Here is a 13,353-nt window from a genome sequence, read left to right on the forward strand (position 1 = left end):
TGCAAGAGGGCAATTTGTTCAGTGATGTGTTAATGCTATGAACAATGCTGAATGAGTTGTGCAAAAAACTCCTATCAAAAAGACCTGATAAGCCTGGTTTCTAAAAGCCATCTAAAAAAATTATCACAAGAAGGAAACATGATGCCAATATACATTTACATACTTAAAAGAAAACTTACTTTAGGCCAAATCAGATACAGTGGTGAGTCCAGAAGGAAATATTTGTGTATAATTAAAAGTCATAGATATTGAACTCTTAAAATATCATAAACATAAAGTAAGTCAGTTTGCTACTCATTGAATGACTCCGCATTTGAAACCGAAGCTTTGCAGTGCTCAAACATTAATGCTCAACCACAGAGGAAGAAAACAAAACAGGGTACACAAGACAACTTGAATCCTCTTTTGCCTACTTCAGAGGCTGTACTTTAAAGCTGGCTCTAAGCTCTTTTATTCATGACTATTCAAGCTACACAAATGCCAGAGGGCTTTACACAAAGCATATGGGAGGGTCCAATGAAATTCAGTATAAAGAAGCTCACAGTAATGTCTTTACCACAATGTTTTTGTGGCTAAAAGGTGGGCTTGTTGGATGACTGAACTAATTACCTTGATAAGTATAGGCAGAATTTAACCCAGCTTCTCCTTCCAAATACACACACACACACAAGAGGATAAGGAAGCCAATGTTTCGGAAGCAATATATACTAAAATCCAATTCTGATGAAAAATGGATTTGTATTTTAAAACGAATACCCAATGTCTGCAATAGAAGATACAGCTTAAAGAGACACTGTCAACTCAAATTTGATCACAAATTAAAAAGTTGTGGGGGAAAAAGCCAGCTTTTGCTAAACCCAAGACCAACAGAAATAGTTCTTGTAAAAAAAATAAAAATTATTTCTTAGCTTTTTTTTTTTAAGCAACACAAATATTGCAGGATTGAGAAGCTGAAAGGGAAACTAATAATAAAATATAAAACTGACTTCATTGGTTTTCATTGTCCAGACTCACAGAAAATAACTGCAAAAAAGGAAAGAGCAATTTGTATTTTTAAGACTTGGAACCTGCAAATTATTCCACATGGGTGTAAATTCCACTCATGCAAGCAGCTTGCAAGATCTGTACCTAAAATATGTAGAGAGTAATTTCACGTATTAACAGAGATCAAAAATAGGTTTTATTTTATTTTTAAATTTAGTGTCCCTTTAATGCATAGTTCCTGCACATATGATTGTACCCTATGTTTACATGCACATGTCTATACCAAACAACAATGACACACTTCTGTGCCATTCAGTATTCTAAAAACAAAGAAAAACTTATTTATCAGTCCAAAAAGTATACATGGCACCATATAAACCCCAAAAGCATACTCATGCACACACACAAGCAGTTCCTATGATATGTATTTAATTACTAGTTTACAGAATAATTATTAAGGGGCAAGGATCCACAGTTTCTGGGATGTAACTTCCCCATCCCAATAACCACTGGTAGTCTTTATCGATTATTGTTACAAACCGGAATTCCTAAGAACAGGGAGACTACAGATCTTGAAAACATCCAGTCAAATAGATAAGAGCATCTGCAAACTTCCTATATAACACCACCTCTTCCCCCCACGCCCCCCGTGCTCTGGGGCAATGGTTCTCAACCAGGGGTACGTGTGCCCCATGGGATACGCAGAGGTTACATCAACTCATCTAGATCAGTGGTTCTCAACCTATTTACCATTGTGGGCTGCACATGCAGCTCTCTGTGTGTGATGTAGGTTGCAACCACACTATATATATACTACTTGTATAGCAGTGAGGATGTCACATGGCCGCACATGGGTGCTGACTGGGCCACAAGTGGCCCCAGGCTGCAGGTTCAGAACCACTGATCTAGATATCTGTCCAGTTTTACAACAGACTACATAAGAAGCGCTAGTGAAGTCAGTAGAAACAAAAAATTCATACACACAGTAACTTGTTTATCCTGCTCTATATACTATACAATGAAACGTAAGGACCATATTTATATTCCAATTGATTTATATTTATATGGTAAAAATAAGAAAGTAAGCAATTTTTCAGTAATAGTGTGCTGTGACACTTTTGTATTTTTATGTCTCATTTTATAAGCAAGTAGTTTTTAAATGAGGTGAAACCTGGGGTACGCAAGTCAAATCAAACTCATGAAAGGGGTACAGTTGTCTGGAAAGGTTGAGAACCACTTCTCTGGGGCATTAACAATACAGCAAAATGTACCCCATTTATAGAGTGTTAATATCACCATTTTTAACTGTCATGTCAAATGCTACCTTCAGGGCTGCCCAGAGGATTCAGGGGGCCTGGGGCAAAGCGGGAGGAGCTGCGGTGCTTGTACTCACCCGGCGGCGGTCCGGGTCTTCCGCAGCATTTCAGCAGTGGGGGGCCTTCAGTCGCTCCGCGTCTTTGGCAGCACTGAAGGGCCCCCCGCCGCCGAAATGCCAGCCAAAGACTCGGACCACCGCTGGGCCAGTGCTCGCAGGGCCCCTGCAGGGCCAGGGGCAAATTGCCCTCCCCTCCGGGTGGTCCTGGCTACCTTGCCTTCTTTATGTCAGCTATGCGCAACTTCCAACATTTTTAAAAGCTAACCATTTTGACTGGATATAGTTTAGGGTGTAGCAGACAAGATAATTATTTTTAAAGGATTTGGAAAAAATTGGGTACTAAATGCAGACTTGATCCGTTGCAAACATCCCCACTTACTTTGGATCAGGCCTTAAATGCAGAAACTGTTTTCACCAAAATTTCTACTGGGGGCAAAAGGAGTGGAGGAAGGAAAAGAGACATTTGAAATTTGTGTGTGAGTGTAAATGGGGAGGGGCAAGGCATGTTAGAGCTACCCCCAATACAGTTTCATTACTCTGCAGGGTCACATTGGGGATGGATAAAGGGTAGCAAGGACCTAAGAGACTAAACTTATCGGTAATCTTTTTCAAGGTTATTCTTAAATAAAAATTAAATAAAAAAAAGGTTTTGCCACACCAACTTGCAGCATCAGGAAATCTACTCATGATTTTTCAGCCCCTTCCATCTCTCTCCAGTTTTCCAGACTGAGGAAAAAGTAAAAAGTGACTAGAATAGTTATTCCTCAATAGTTCCCTCATATGGAAACTCTTAACCCAAAACGAGAGTCTCTTCGCCCAGGTCTACACTATAAACTTACATCAGTGTAACTATGTCACTCAGGAATGTGAAAAATCCAGACCCCCTAACCGACATAGTTAAACAACCTAACCCCTGTGTAGACAGCAGCATGTGGAGATGAAGTACCTACAATGAAAGGAGAAGCCTTCTCGTTGGCATAGGTAGTGCCTTCACTTCATGCTGCTGCAACACTTAAGTGCAGACCAGCCCTTATTCTGGAATAAAAATATCCACATGAGAAGCTACTGCAGTAGGTATTCCAGTCAATTTTCCTGACAAGCACTGAAGCCTGTGATGTAGGAATGTGAGCAGGATCAATTAACATGACATGTCTGACATCCTAGAGTTTGAGATCTTGGATGGTTTGGGTGTTCATTCACAGATTATGCCAACACTACTGTGATTTTATACAACCCAGAACAGACAATAAAGGGATATTTTAAAAATTAGATTTTTACTAACTATTCAAAAAAGTTTCATTAATAGCAGTCCTGAAAATAATCAATTTAGACTGGATAAATTCAATGATTAGTCTGGGCAAGAAATGAAAATAGTACATTAAAATATTTAAAGGGTTAAGAGCAAGCTTCAAAACATCCACTGCAATTGGTGAAAGTATGTTTTTTTATGTATATGTGCTTGCTGTTGCAAACTACTCCTTCTGAGTGTCAGTTGTATGGAATTTCATCAGGTGGTATGAAAGGGTCTCCATTTTCCACTCATGTTACTAGCACTTTATGAAATACTGAAGTGACACAAATGACAGTAAACAAAAAAACTGGGACACAGATGACAATATCAAACTTTTTTTACCCAGGACTCAGGGTGCCTCCTGCCAACAGAAGTGACTTGAGGGTTCAGAGAACAGTTACCAATTAGAACAGCAAACTGAGAAGATTCTCCCATTATGTCAGGTCAAGTACTGTCTATATTTCCCACATGATTAGTGCCCTAAATGGCATAATATAGGACTGATAGCACGAAAAAGCAGCAGCTTCACAACACCCTCATGCAGCTGATATTTCTATAGAGATCTAATCAGTTCTCGTCTCTCTTTTATGGCTAATTTAAATACAGCAAATGAAATAAAAAAGGTAGCCTTACCATTCTACAAATGACTGATTTTGAAATGTTAGAATTACTATTTTCTCTATAGGAATAATACAGATTTTATAGATAATTGTACAGACTTTTCATTTTGGATTGAAATCTACAGTGTTAACTGATTTGATTGTGTGTCAAAAAATATCTGGTTGACTCACTAAGAAGAAAAACAGCATGACACCAATTTTTGTTTTGTCTTAATTTCAGTAGACTAGACACTTAATTGAGGATAATCCTTCCTTTCATGCTAAGAACCCAATTTATCAGGGATTAAGAATGCAAAGTCTACATACAATGTATCCAGATTGGCATAAATGATTAAATCAATTTTATAACTAACATTTTATTTTTCTCCAATGGCTCAATGTTATTATTTATTTGCATAGATTCCCTTCTTCAAGTAACTCTTGAAAAAAAGAAAAAGAAAAAAGCTTAATGTGATATTACTTCCTGTCATTGTTACCAAATAGCATAAAGGCAATCTTGGATCTCAAAGCGACTTTGCTGCCAACAAAATTCAAACACTGAAACCATCGGCAACAAATGTGAAAGGAAAACCCGCTCATGGATGTAGAGAGAGAAGGCAGGTTCCCTAATGTGAATATAATGCACATTATTCAAATGGATTTCCTTAGCTGCCATTCTGATTCCCCTTAGGAACTCTTTCCAAACCACAAGGAAAGTATGTGTCAGCAGTACAGACTGGGAGTCCAAAACACCTCATTTATCCTGTGTTATACTACGGCATACGGAAGTTAATTTGCTAGCACACACCACATTGACAATTAGCTTTACATTGAACATTATAACAGTTAGGTAGCAGAGTTCCCATCACATCTGCATGCATGCTTTAACTGCACATGGGACCAATTAAGACATTCTCTAGAGCTGTATTTTTTCCACTGTGCTTGGTCATTTTACAGATTCTGCTGTACATCTAACCAACTGCAATGACTGACCTCAACCATTATAACAGATTGAACTCACACTTGTCTGTAGTCAGCAGACAAAAAAAAGACTGATATGCTCATTTAGGTACTGCATTAGACCTGATCTGCTGCACTGCACACCAGCATTATCTGCCAACATCCCTATGCACCAGGAAAACAAACATTTATCCTTTGTCAGAAAGAAAAGCAGGAGCAAATCTAACGTCTATAACCAAAATATCAGAGGGCCAAAGTAAGCTCTGATGCTCCCTATCAAGAGAAAGATGACTGTCATGCACCACTGGTAAACAAGAACAAACAGCATGAGTTGAATAGGAGGGAAATCATTTCACAGATCCTATGGGGTGTAAATTTTTAAAATATCTGCCCAAGAGTAAAGATTTATTTGACGCAAGTCCTAACAACTTACAGTTAGTAACAACTCTTCCAGTGTTCTCTATCCAACCCCCACAATATCCTAGAAATGAGAACTTTCTTCCAGAAAAATAAGCTGTAGGAAATTAATGTTAAAATAAGTGGATTTTTGTTTTAAATATGAAGCCTCATTGCTCTTTTGCCATCTTCCCTCATTTCTCTTATTTTTATCCCCCCCCCACACATCCCCATTTTCTTCCTCTACTTGAAATTAATTATAAATATTTTATATTTTTACAGGATAGAGAAGCACCACAGTTACTATTAAAAAGCTACCAGTTATTTATGTGCTCAGTGGGACAAGTTGCCTGAAAACAGGGGCAGTAATCAACACAAGTTTCAATGGCACGGGTCAGAAGTTTCAAACTGGGAGGGAGGAAGGGAGAGAAGGATAGCTCAGTGGTGTGAGCACTCGCCTGCTAAATCCAGGGTTGTGAGTTCAATCCTTGAGGGGGCCACTTAGGGATCTGGGGCAAAAATCAGTACTTGGTCCTGCTAGTGGAGGCAGGGGGCTGGACTCAATGACCTTTCAAGGTCCCTTCTACTTCTAGGAGATGGGTATATCTCCAATTATTATTAGAAACAGACTGACAAGTACAGTGGTTGGATTTTGGGGGGGAGGAAGGCTTAACTGAAATGAGTGTGCACACTAATTTAATAATTATTATTTTTAATTTACATATACAATATCACAATTGTCAGCACCAATCATAAGCTAGAGAAACCACTACTGTTCACTACTGTAGACTGGTAATGACCTGCACAGAATGAAAAAGGCTTCCTACATAAAAACTGAAGTGTATTTGAAAAAGTTTAATTACAACTGGAACTTAAATCTAATAATGGCAGCAACCACCATGACAAAAACTGGTATCTTCACATTCTTATATGAGCACAGTGAGAAATGCCAAATTGCTTTCCTCTGTGCTTCTGTTGAACTCAATATTTTCTAACTAATGCCTGTCAAAATGGGGGTCAGGAATTATCCATAAATGCTTATCTTCACCACCCCTTCCTCTCCTCTTTTGTTTTGTAACTTTTGTTGCCAGCCATCAGCACTTGAGGCTTCAAGTTAGTTTTACACTAGATTGCAACACAGTATTCCACAGCTGCATGCAGGTAACTCTAGTTAGAGTTAATTGGTATTTTGCATGCATTTGGAAACCTAAAGGTACTTTATAAGTCTTCTAAAAACATACTGTCGGAATTCTTGTCTTCAGACAATATGAATCACAAGTGCATAAAAAAAGATTAAAAAACTCCACTATGAATTACTGTTGATACAATACAGTACTTGAAAACATTTGCATTTCTATGTTGTCTGAATAGACTGCTAGAACAGTGCGAGCACAAGTGATAAATGAATACCTGAGATGAGTCTGACAGATGTTGCCATTATACCCTTTAGAGAAAAATGTGGACAAAGCTTGCTTGCACTGGAGTCTCCTAAAACCCTTATTAAACTTCAGTTACAGAACTTAGTTAGCATAACTGACTGGTCAGCTTTATTAGCCAAAAGGATCACAACAGTTAAAATGTCTGCATTCCTGCGCCAAACTTTTGGCTCAATTTTGGACAGCTGGGATCACATCAGTGGAAACTTGACTGAGTTTATAAGTGCACACCTCTGCCTTCAAAACTGGCCAATTTGAATTTTAAAGATTTAGTTTAAGTTATTATCATCATCTTCAGAACCTGTGCACAAAATAACTTTTTGAAAAATAAAAGCTTGCAGACAAATTGCACTTATACTAATTTCAGGATTTTTAGGCTAAGAAGAGTGACAAGGTAAGGGAGAAAAAAAAAAAAGTTGTTGTAGTCCAGCCGCCCAGATGCAATGAGAGTATGTACAGTAGCAACTTCTATAGGCATTGCTCACACACAATCATCCAGAATTATAATAAATTTGCTTAATGCACCTCCACATGTGGAGTATTTTACTCCCAGTTTTCACTAGCTTATGCATCTTTTTCAAACCATGCAGTTATAAACTCACTGCACGTATTAGTCTGGGTGCACTTTGTTTTTTTCAAAAAGAGCCTCACAAAAAAACTCGAAGAGCTTTAATCCATTAAGTTACATTAATACTTCACTGATGAGCATTAAAAGCTTGGTTTGTATTTGAATACTTTTATCTTGCAACTTAGAGTAATCAACACCCATTGATTGCACTGGAAGCTCACACCAGTTATCTTCACTGGAAATAATAGTGAAGTACTGCAAAGCAATATTAAACAATTTGCAGCTACTTTAGATTAACAACATGGTTTCTAGTGTCTTGGGTGATCAGAGCATATTTCTGTCAGCAGTTTTGGCAGCATCACCATATGCATTTAATATGCAAAGCCTCATTGAAATAAATATGTAGGTCACCAAGATGACTGATTTAAATAGTAATCTGCATGATAAGAATATAGTGCTAGTTTAGGAAACACTATGATAAGATTTATAGTCATGTGGACATGACTTATGTAACTCTGACCAGTTGAATATTAGCCTTAAAAAATATTTAAAAATAAAAACCACTTCAAAGTGACATTAAAGATGTGACTAAGAAAGAAAATTCAAACCAACCAAAACTCACTGTCAAATAAATGTTAGCCACAAATGTTGAATCTGAATTTGAATAATGTCCCATGGAGTCTAAATATCTTTTAAAATAAATAAATAAATAAATACACAAACTTCTGTTTGCCATGAAACGGATACCCCAAAATAACAATGCATTTTATGTGTGTTAAGTCACATGCTTAAATTCATCTCTATTCAGCAAAACATGTAAACCCATTTAAGGGCTTGGCTACACTTACAAATTTGCAGCGCTGCAGCAGGGTGTGAAAACACACCCTCTGCAGCGCTGCAAATTGCGGCGCTACAAAGCGCCAGTGTAGTCAAAGCCCCAGTGCTGGGAGCCGTGCTCCCAGCGCTGTCCGTTATTCCCCACAGGGAAGTGGAGTACGGACAGCGCTGGGAGAGTTTTCTCCCAGCGCTGGCGCTTTGATTACACTTAGCGCTTCAAAGCGCTGCCGCGGCAGCGCTGCCGCGGCAGCGCTTTGAAATGCAAGTGTAGCCAAAGCCTAAGTGTTTTGCTGAACTAGGATCTGAAGAGTGGCAGACATCCAATTCTAGATGGCATATCCAAACAGCAAGGACAATCAGCATGTAATTTTCTTTACATTTGCTGTGCATTCTTCAGGGCCCTGAAGTCCCACATGATCCTACATGATATCCCAGAATGCACTTATGCTAGTTGCCTCACACCCACAGCAGGGAATCATGGATTTTACATATGGTGGCAGGTCACAACTGTGGTGGAATTGTTTCAGTTGACTATGAGTTTAATTATAATTAAGAAAATAAAACTGCAAACCCACACAATGTACTAAAAAGACTTTTCTGACAGCCCTATCCAACAGATCATATTTATACTGTATCTAATTTTCTTTGTTGTGCATAATGAAGGGTCGCACAGAGTCTGCATTCTATAACACTGCCTTGTGATTCTGGGCACCTAAACTTTAAAGTCAACACATCTCAAGTGTCCTTTGCATATTTGCTGTTTAAGCATACTGCATAATTCTCAAATTGTCACATTTTTCTTTAAATTATTTGCAGAATATTTTTAGCGAAGTATTTTACACAGGGCCAAGAAACAAGTGTAGTGAGATCCATCTTTTGACTCTGAGAAAATACTTAACTAAGGGTGGGATTCTCAAGAGCACCAAATAGATTTAGGAACACAAATCTCATTGTTATATAATGGGACTTGTACTCCTCAATCCCTTCAGAGCTTTTGAGAATTCTACCCTTGAACTATTTCCATGCCACTGCACTGAGCAAGGAAATAAATAAGAACGGTTAATTCCAACTTGGAAGCAAGAGAAAAAGATCAGTTTATCATATAAAAAGCATGCAGGAAATTTTTAATTAAAATATTTCCAAGCCCTGCCATTCAAACAACTGACATTTACAAGCAATATAAACAAAAACAGGTAAGTGTCTTAAGGCTATCAGACAATGAATAACCCTAGTGAAATTGCATCTTACACTGCTGTCTAACTGAGAGTAAGAGAATAATCACAACTCATTTTGCTGCATAAAGGACCAAATTCACCCATGGCATTAGTGAATAGTTTCATTTTATAAATCAAAATAAACACCTGCTGACACCTGAATTTGACATCATTACTCAGACACAAAAGTGTGAAGAAAAAAACAAAGTAGCACCCTTTGGGGGACTTTTCTTGGGATGGGGACAGAAGGGTGGGGGCTAAGCCAGACCCTTATTTTATAATGAAATTTTTATTAGTTTATGCCTGAAAGGAAATTATTCAAGGGAAATTGCAGCTGATGCATAAATCAAGTAATGAAGACATTTGTATGGGTAGAGAGATTCAGTTAGAGAAATTACAATGCCCAAGAAACTGAAAATAGCAGTAATGTGTGGATTTTGATTTCTCACCTGTTCTGCAACTTAAACTTCTGCAGATCTTTTTTTTAAAAACAAAAAAAACAAAAAACCTTAACTGCCACGCAAAATGTGAGCAGGAATAAACATGACTTAAAAAAAAAGTAGCTCCAGAAGGCAAACAAATCAAGTCTGATTAAAGTTCAAATCTCCGACATTGCTATGATTTTATCATGACCACAGAAATTTTGTAATTAAACAGTTTCTTTTAATTTTTCCAACGTAAACAATGTACTGAACAGGGTACATATATGCCTATCACACACAACTATCACTACACAGGAAGGAGAACAAGGAAACCTACTGAGAAAAACCAGGTGCGAGTAACTTTTGTTTATCTAGTACTGTTGAAGCAGAAACATTTTAACGTTAACAGAAGTATTGGTACTTACTGTGCCCGGCTCTCTGTCTGCTCCCGTAGTAACCAAGAAATGCACAGACATGCCCGTTCAGACACAGAGGCAAGAACAGAAATAAAAAAAGGGGGGAAAAATTAGAACACAAGCCCCGAACAGTTTTAAAATGGCTTTTATTTATATAAGTCATTGCACATTCCTAATACAGTGATTTCCTGAAAATTACAGTATTTTGTAAACATGATAGATTTACAGTTTAAACATACACAAAGCCTAGTTTTTATTTCATGACAGAATAAATTATTTTTTTCAAAAATTAGTCAAGTGCAATTTTGCCCAATATTTAAATGTGTACTAGAACTTAAGCCTATGAAACTAAAGTAACAGATACAGTTATCTAAACCTTTCATTTAACACATTCACTTCAAAATTTAACTTCTCATTCCCCTCTTCCCTTCTCCCCACCCATTTAACAACATTAGTTTCTTTGAAAAAATTTACCCAATTATGCAGTTTAACAATTATCCACAATATTGTGCAGGCACTGGTGTTACACTAAGCATTTCCCAGGATGTCAAAATGCCCTGCAATCTATAAAGCAGGAGACACCTAATGGATTGCCTATTTCAAATACTGAAAACTTCCAAGCTTAATTTTGCTTCAGTGGTAGAAATGCAGACACACTTTTTTTTAAAAAATTTTTTTTACAACAGTTTGTTCTCATTTTCATTCTATATAATTCGATTTCTTTAGAGATGCACACAATTTGCAGCAATGTGCAAATTTGAAAACGTCCTAATCAGGCTTGCCATGCCTCTCACCTCTGTGGTGTTCTGCATCATGATGCTTCTTGTCATCTTTTATTGCCAAGTGAGACTGCCCACCCAAAGCACTAGAGAGGGCAAGAAGGCCAGCACTGCTTCCAAGTGGAGGAATTCCAGGAGGCTGAAGTCCTGATGGGTGTGGTGTAAGAGGCACTGGAGGTCCATGGCCATGGGAAAGATGCTGAGCCTGCAACTGCTGCTGCTGTTATGGATGGTATTGTTATTCACAGGAGGATGTGTGCAAAGCACATAGTTGAGGAAGAAAAGAGAAGAAAAATGTTGGTTAGCTATTCATAATCAATCCTGTTTTTACTCTATCTTCCTCTCCACCCCACCACACTTTGTGTCACCTACTCCTAGGGTGACCAGATGTCCCAATCTTATAGGGACAGTCCCGATTTTTGGGTCTTTTTCTTATATAGGCTCCTATTACGCCCCACCCCTTGTCCTGATTTTTCACATTTGCTGTCTGGTCACCCTACCTACTCCTGATCTGAGTAAAGCTAAACAAAGCAGTTAAAAAACACATTAGCTCTGTCTACAACAGCACTCCCACCATCACTGAAATGATGGGCCATTTTTAAGAAAAAATGTCTACCAAAAGGACAGCCTACAAGACTGCATTATTTTACGCTTAAACTGAGCTTTTATAGAACCTGTGTTCCTAAAATATTTCAGTGTCTACACTAAAAAACCTAGCTAGCATCAACCAGTTCATGCATTCAAATACAGCACTCCCTACAGCACTGGTGCTTATGGATTATGACACCTCTCTCAATTTCAGGTACAGCTTCCTAGATCAGGTGTATCCCGCTGCCTTTATTTAACATTGCCTAACACTTCCTATTATAAGGCTCTGTTTTTAAGTTGCTTATAATTTTACCAAACTTTAACGATTCAAGATGAAATCTCCCATGCTGGGGGCATGCCTCAAGCTGAAATTTTTTGGACAAGTTTCTGCAAAAAATCGTTCTGCCATTTCCAAGAACAAGATTAGGGGGAAATAAATTGTTTTGCCCAAGTTAAAAAATTCCTTCAATTAGTTCACTGAGAACTCCTGTTTTGAAGTTGAGATTTGAAATTTGGCAGGGGGTTTCCTTCATGTCAGGGATGTGCCTTTTGCTCCCCCTATGTAAATCCATCAGAGTTTCTAAATGTGCAGTTGTTAGAATTTGGCAGCTAATTTCCACAAAGATTTCACTTGCCATTCCAGGTATGCAGGGATTTTCCTGCAAGTGCTGCTCCTGACTGTTGCGACCAGCTGTGGCCCTGGGCACACGAACTAAGAGCGGGAGACTTGTCTCTCCTGTGCTCTCGGCTGACCCTGTGCTAGCACCAAGGCAGTGTGGAAAAGGGACTAGCTTGATCTGAGTGCAGAGGAAACAGCAACCAGACTGTGGGGCAGAGGGTCATTGCAGGAGGTGCAGAATGGGACAAGGAGCCATTGGGTGAGAGAAAGAAATAGGACTGGGAGAGGGATAGACTAGGACTGACTAGTCAAGGAGCGTGGGTCTGGGCTCAGTGTGTGGAGACTGGTACTGGCTAGGAAACTGGGACTGGGATAAGAAGCCATGGGGACAGGGAGTCTGGGAGGAAAAGGCAGAGAGGAGGGGAGAGACAGGCCTGGAACTGAGAACGGCTGGAGGAGCAGAAGGGAGTCAGGCTTGACAGAAATATCTGACCACTACAGACATTTCTCTCCAGAACCTGGAATGTAAGCCGAGATTCCTGTATCTCCTTGTTCCTCTGCAGTCTACAAACATCTGTCTCTCACTGACAAATTGCATGTTTCATTCCCCTCTGGAATGTGCTGGGCCACATAGAAGATGACAACCTACTAGTGCTATTAGTTACTTCATAAGCTCAAGTGGCAGAGGATCTAAATGTTTCAACACTGTTGTTGAACCATATATGTCTCACTCTGATGTCATAGGATGGAATTGCAGGATGGTGGGGTAGGAGGGGGTTAGTTTGCTTTTTTTAAAATCCAAGAAATTAAACACATAAAACTACAATAACAGAACATTGCATTTGCAAAGTCAAGCACTCAAAAGTTAG

At 38.7% G+C, this 13,353-nt stretch overlaps 1 protein-coding gene across 2 annotated transcripts in view; it reads right to left on the minus strand.

Moving 5' to 3' along the window:
- The window catches only part of LOC123372520 (transducin-like enhancer protein 1), a 99,320-nt gene that overhangs the window by 41,310 nt on the left and 44,657 nt on the right, over window positions 1–13,353 (minus strand). For both annotated transcript variants that reach the window (XM_045020665.1, XM_045020663.1), the window contains exons 7-8: window positions 11,293–11,497; window positions 10,508–10,524 (exon numbers count right to left, since the gene is read on the minus strand). In XM_045020665.1, coding sequence (XP_044876600.1) covers window positions 10,508–10,524; window positions 11,293–11,497 — 222 coding nt within the window. The remainder of the gene's footprint in view (window positions 1–10,507; window positions 10,525–11,292; window positions 11,498–13,353) is intronic.

The sequence above is a fragment of the Mauremys mutica genome, chromosome 6 (genome assembly GCF_020497125.1).
Source record: "Mauremys mutica isolate MM-2020 ecotype Southern chromosome 6, ASM2049712v1, whole genome shotgun sequence".
In the NCBI taxonomy this organism is placed as follows: domain Eukaryota; kingdom Metazoa; phylum Chordata; order Testudines; family Geoemydidae; genus Mauremys; species Mauremys mutica.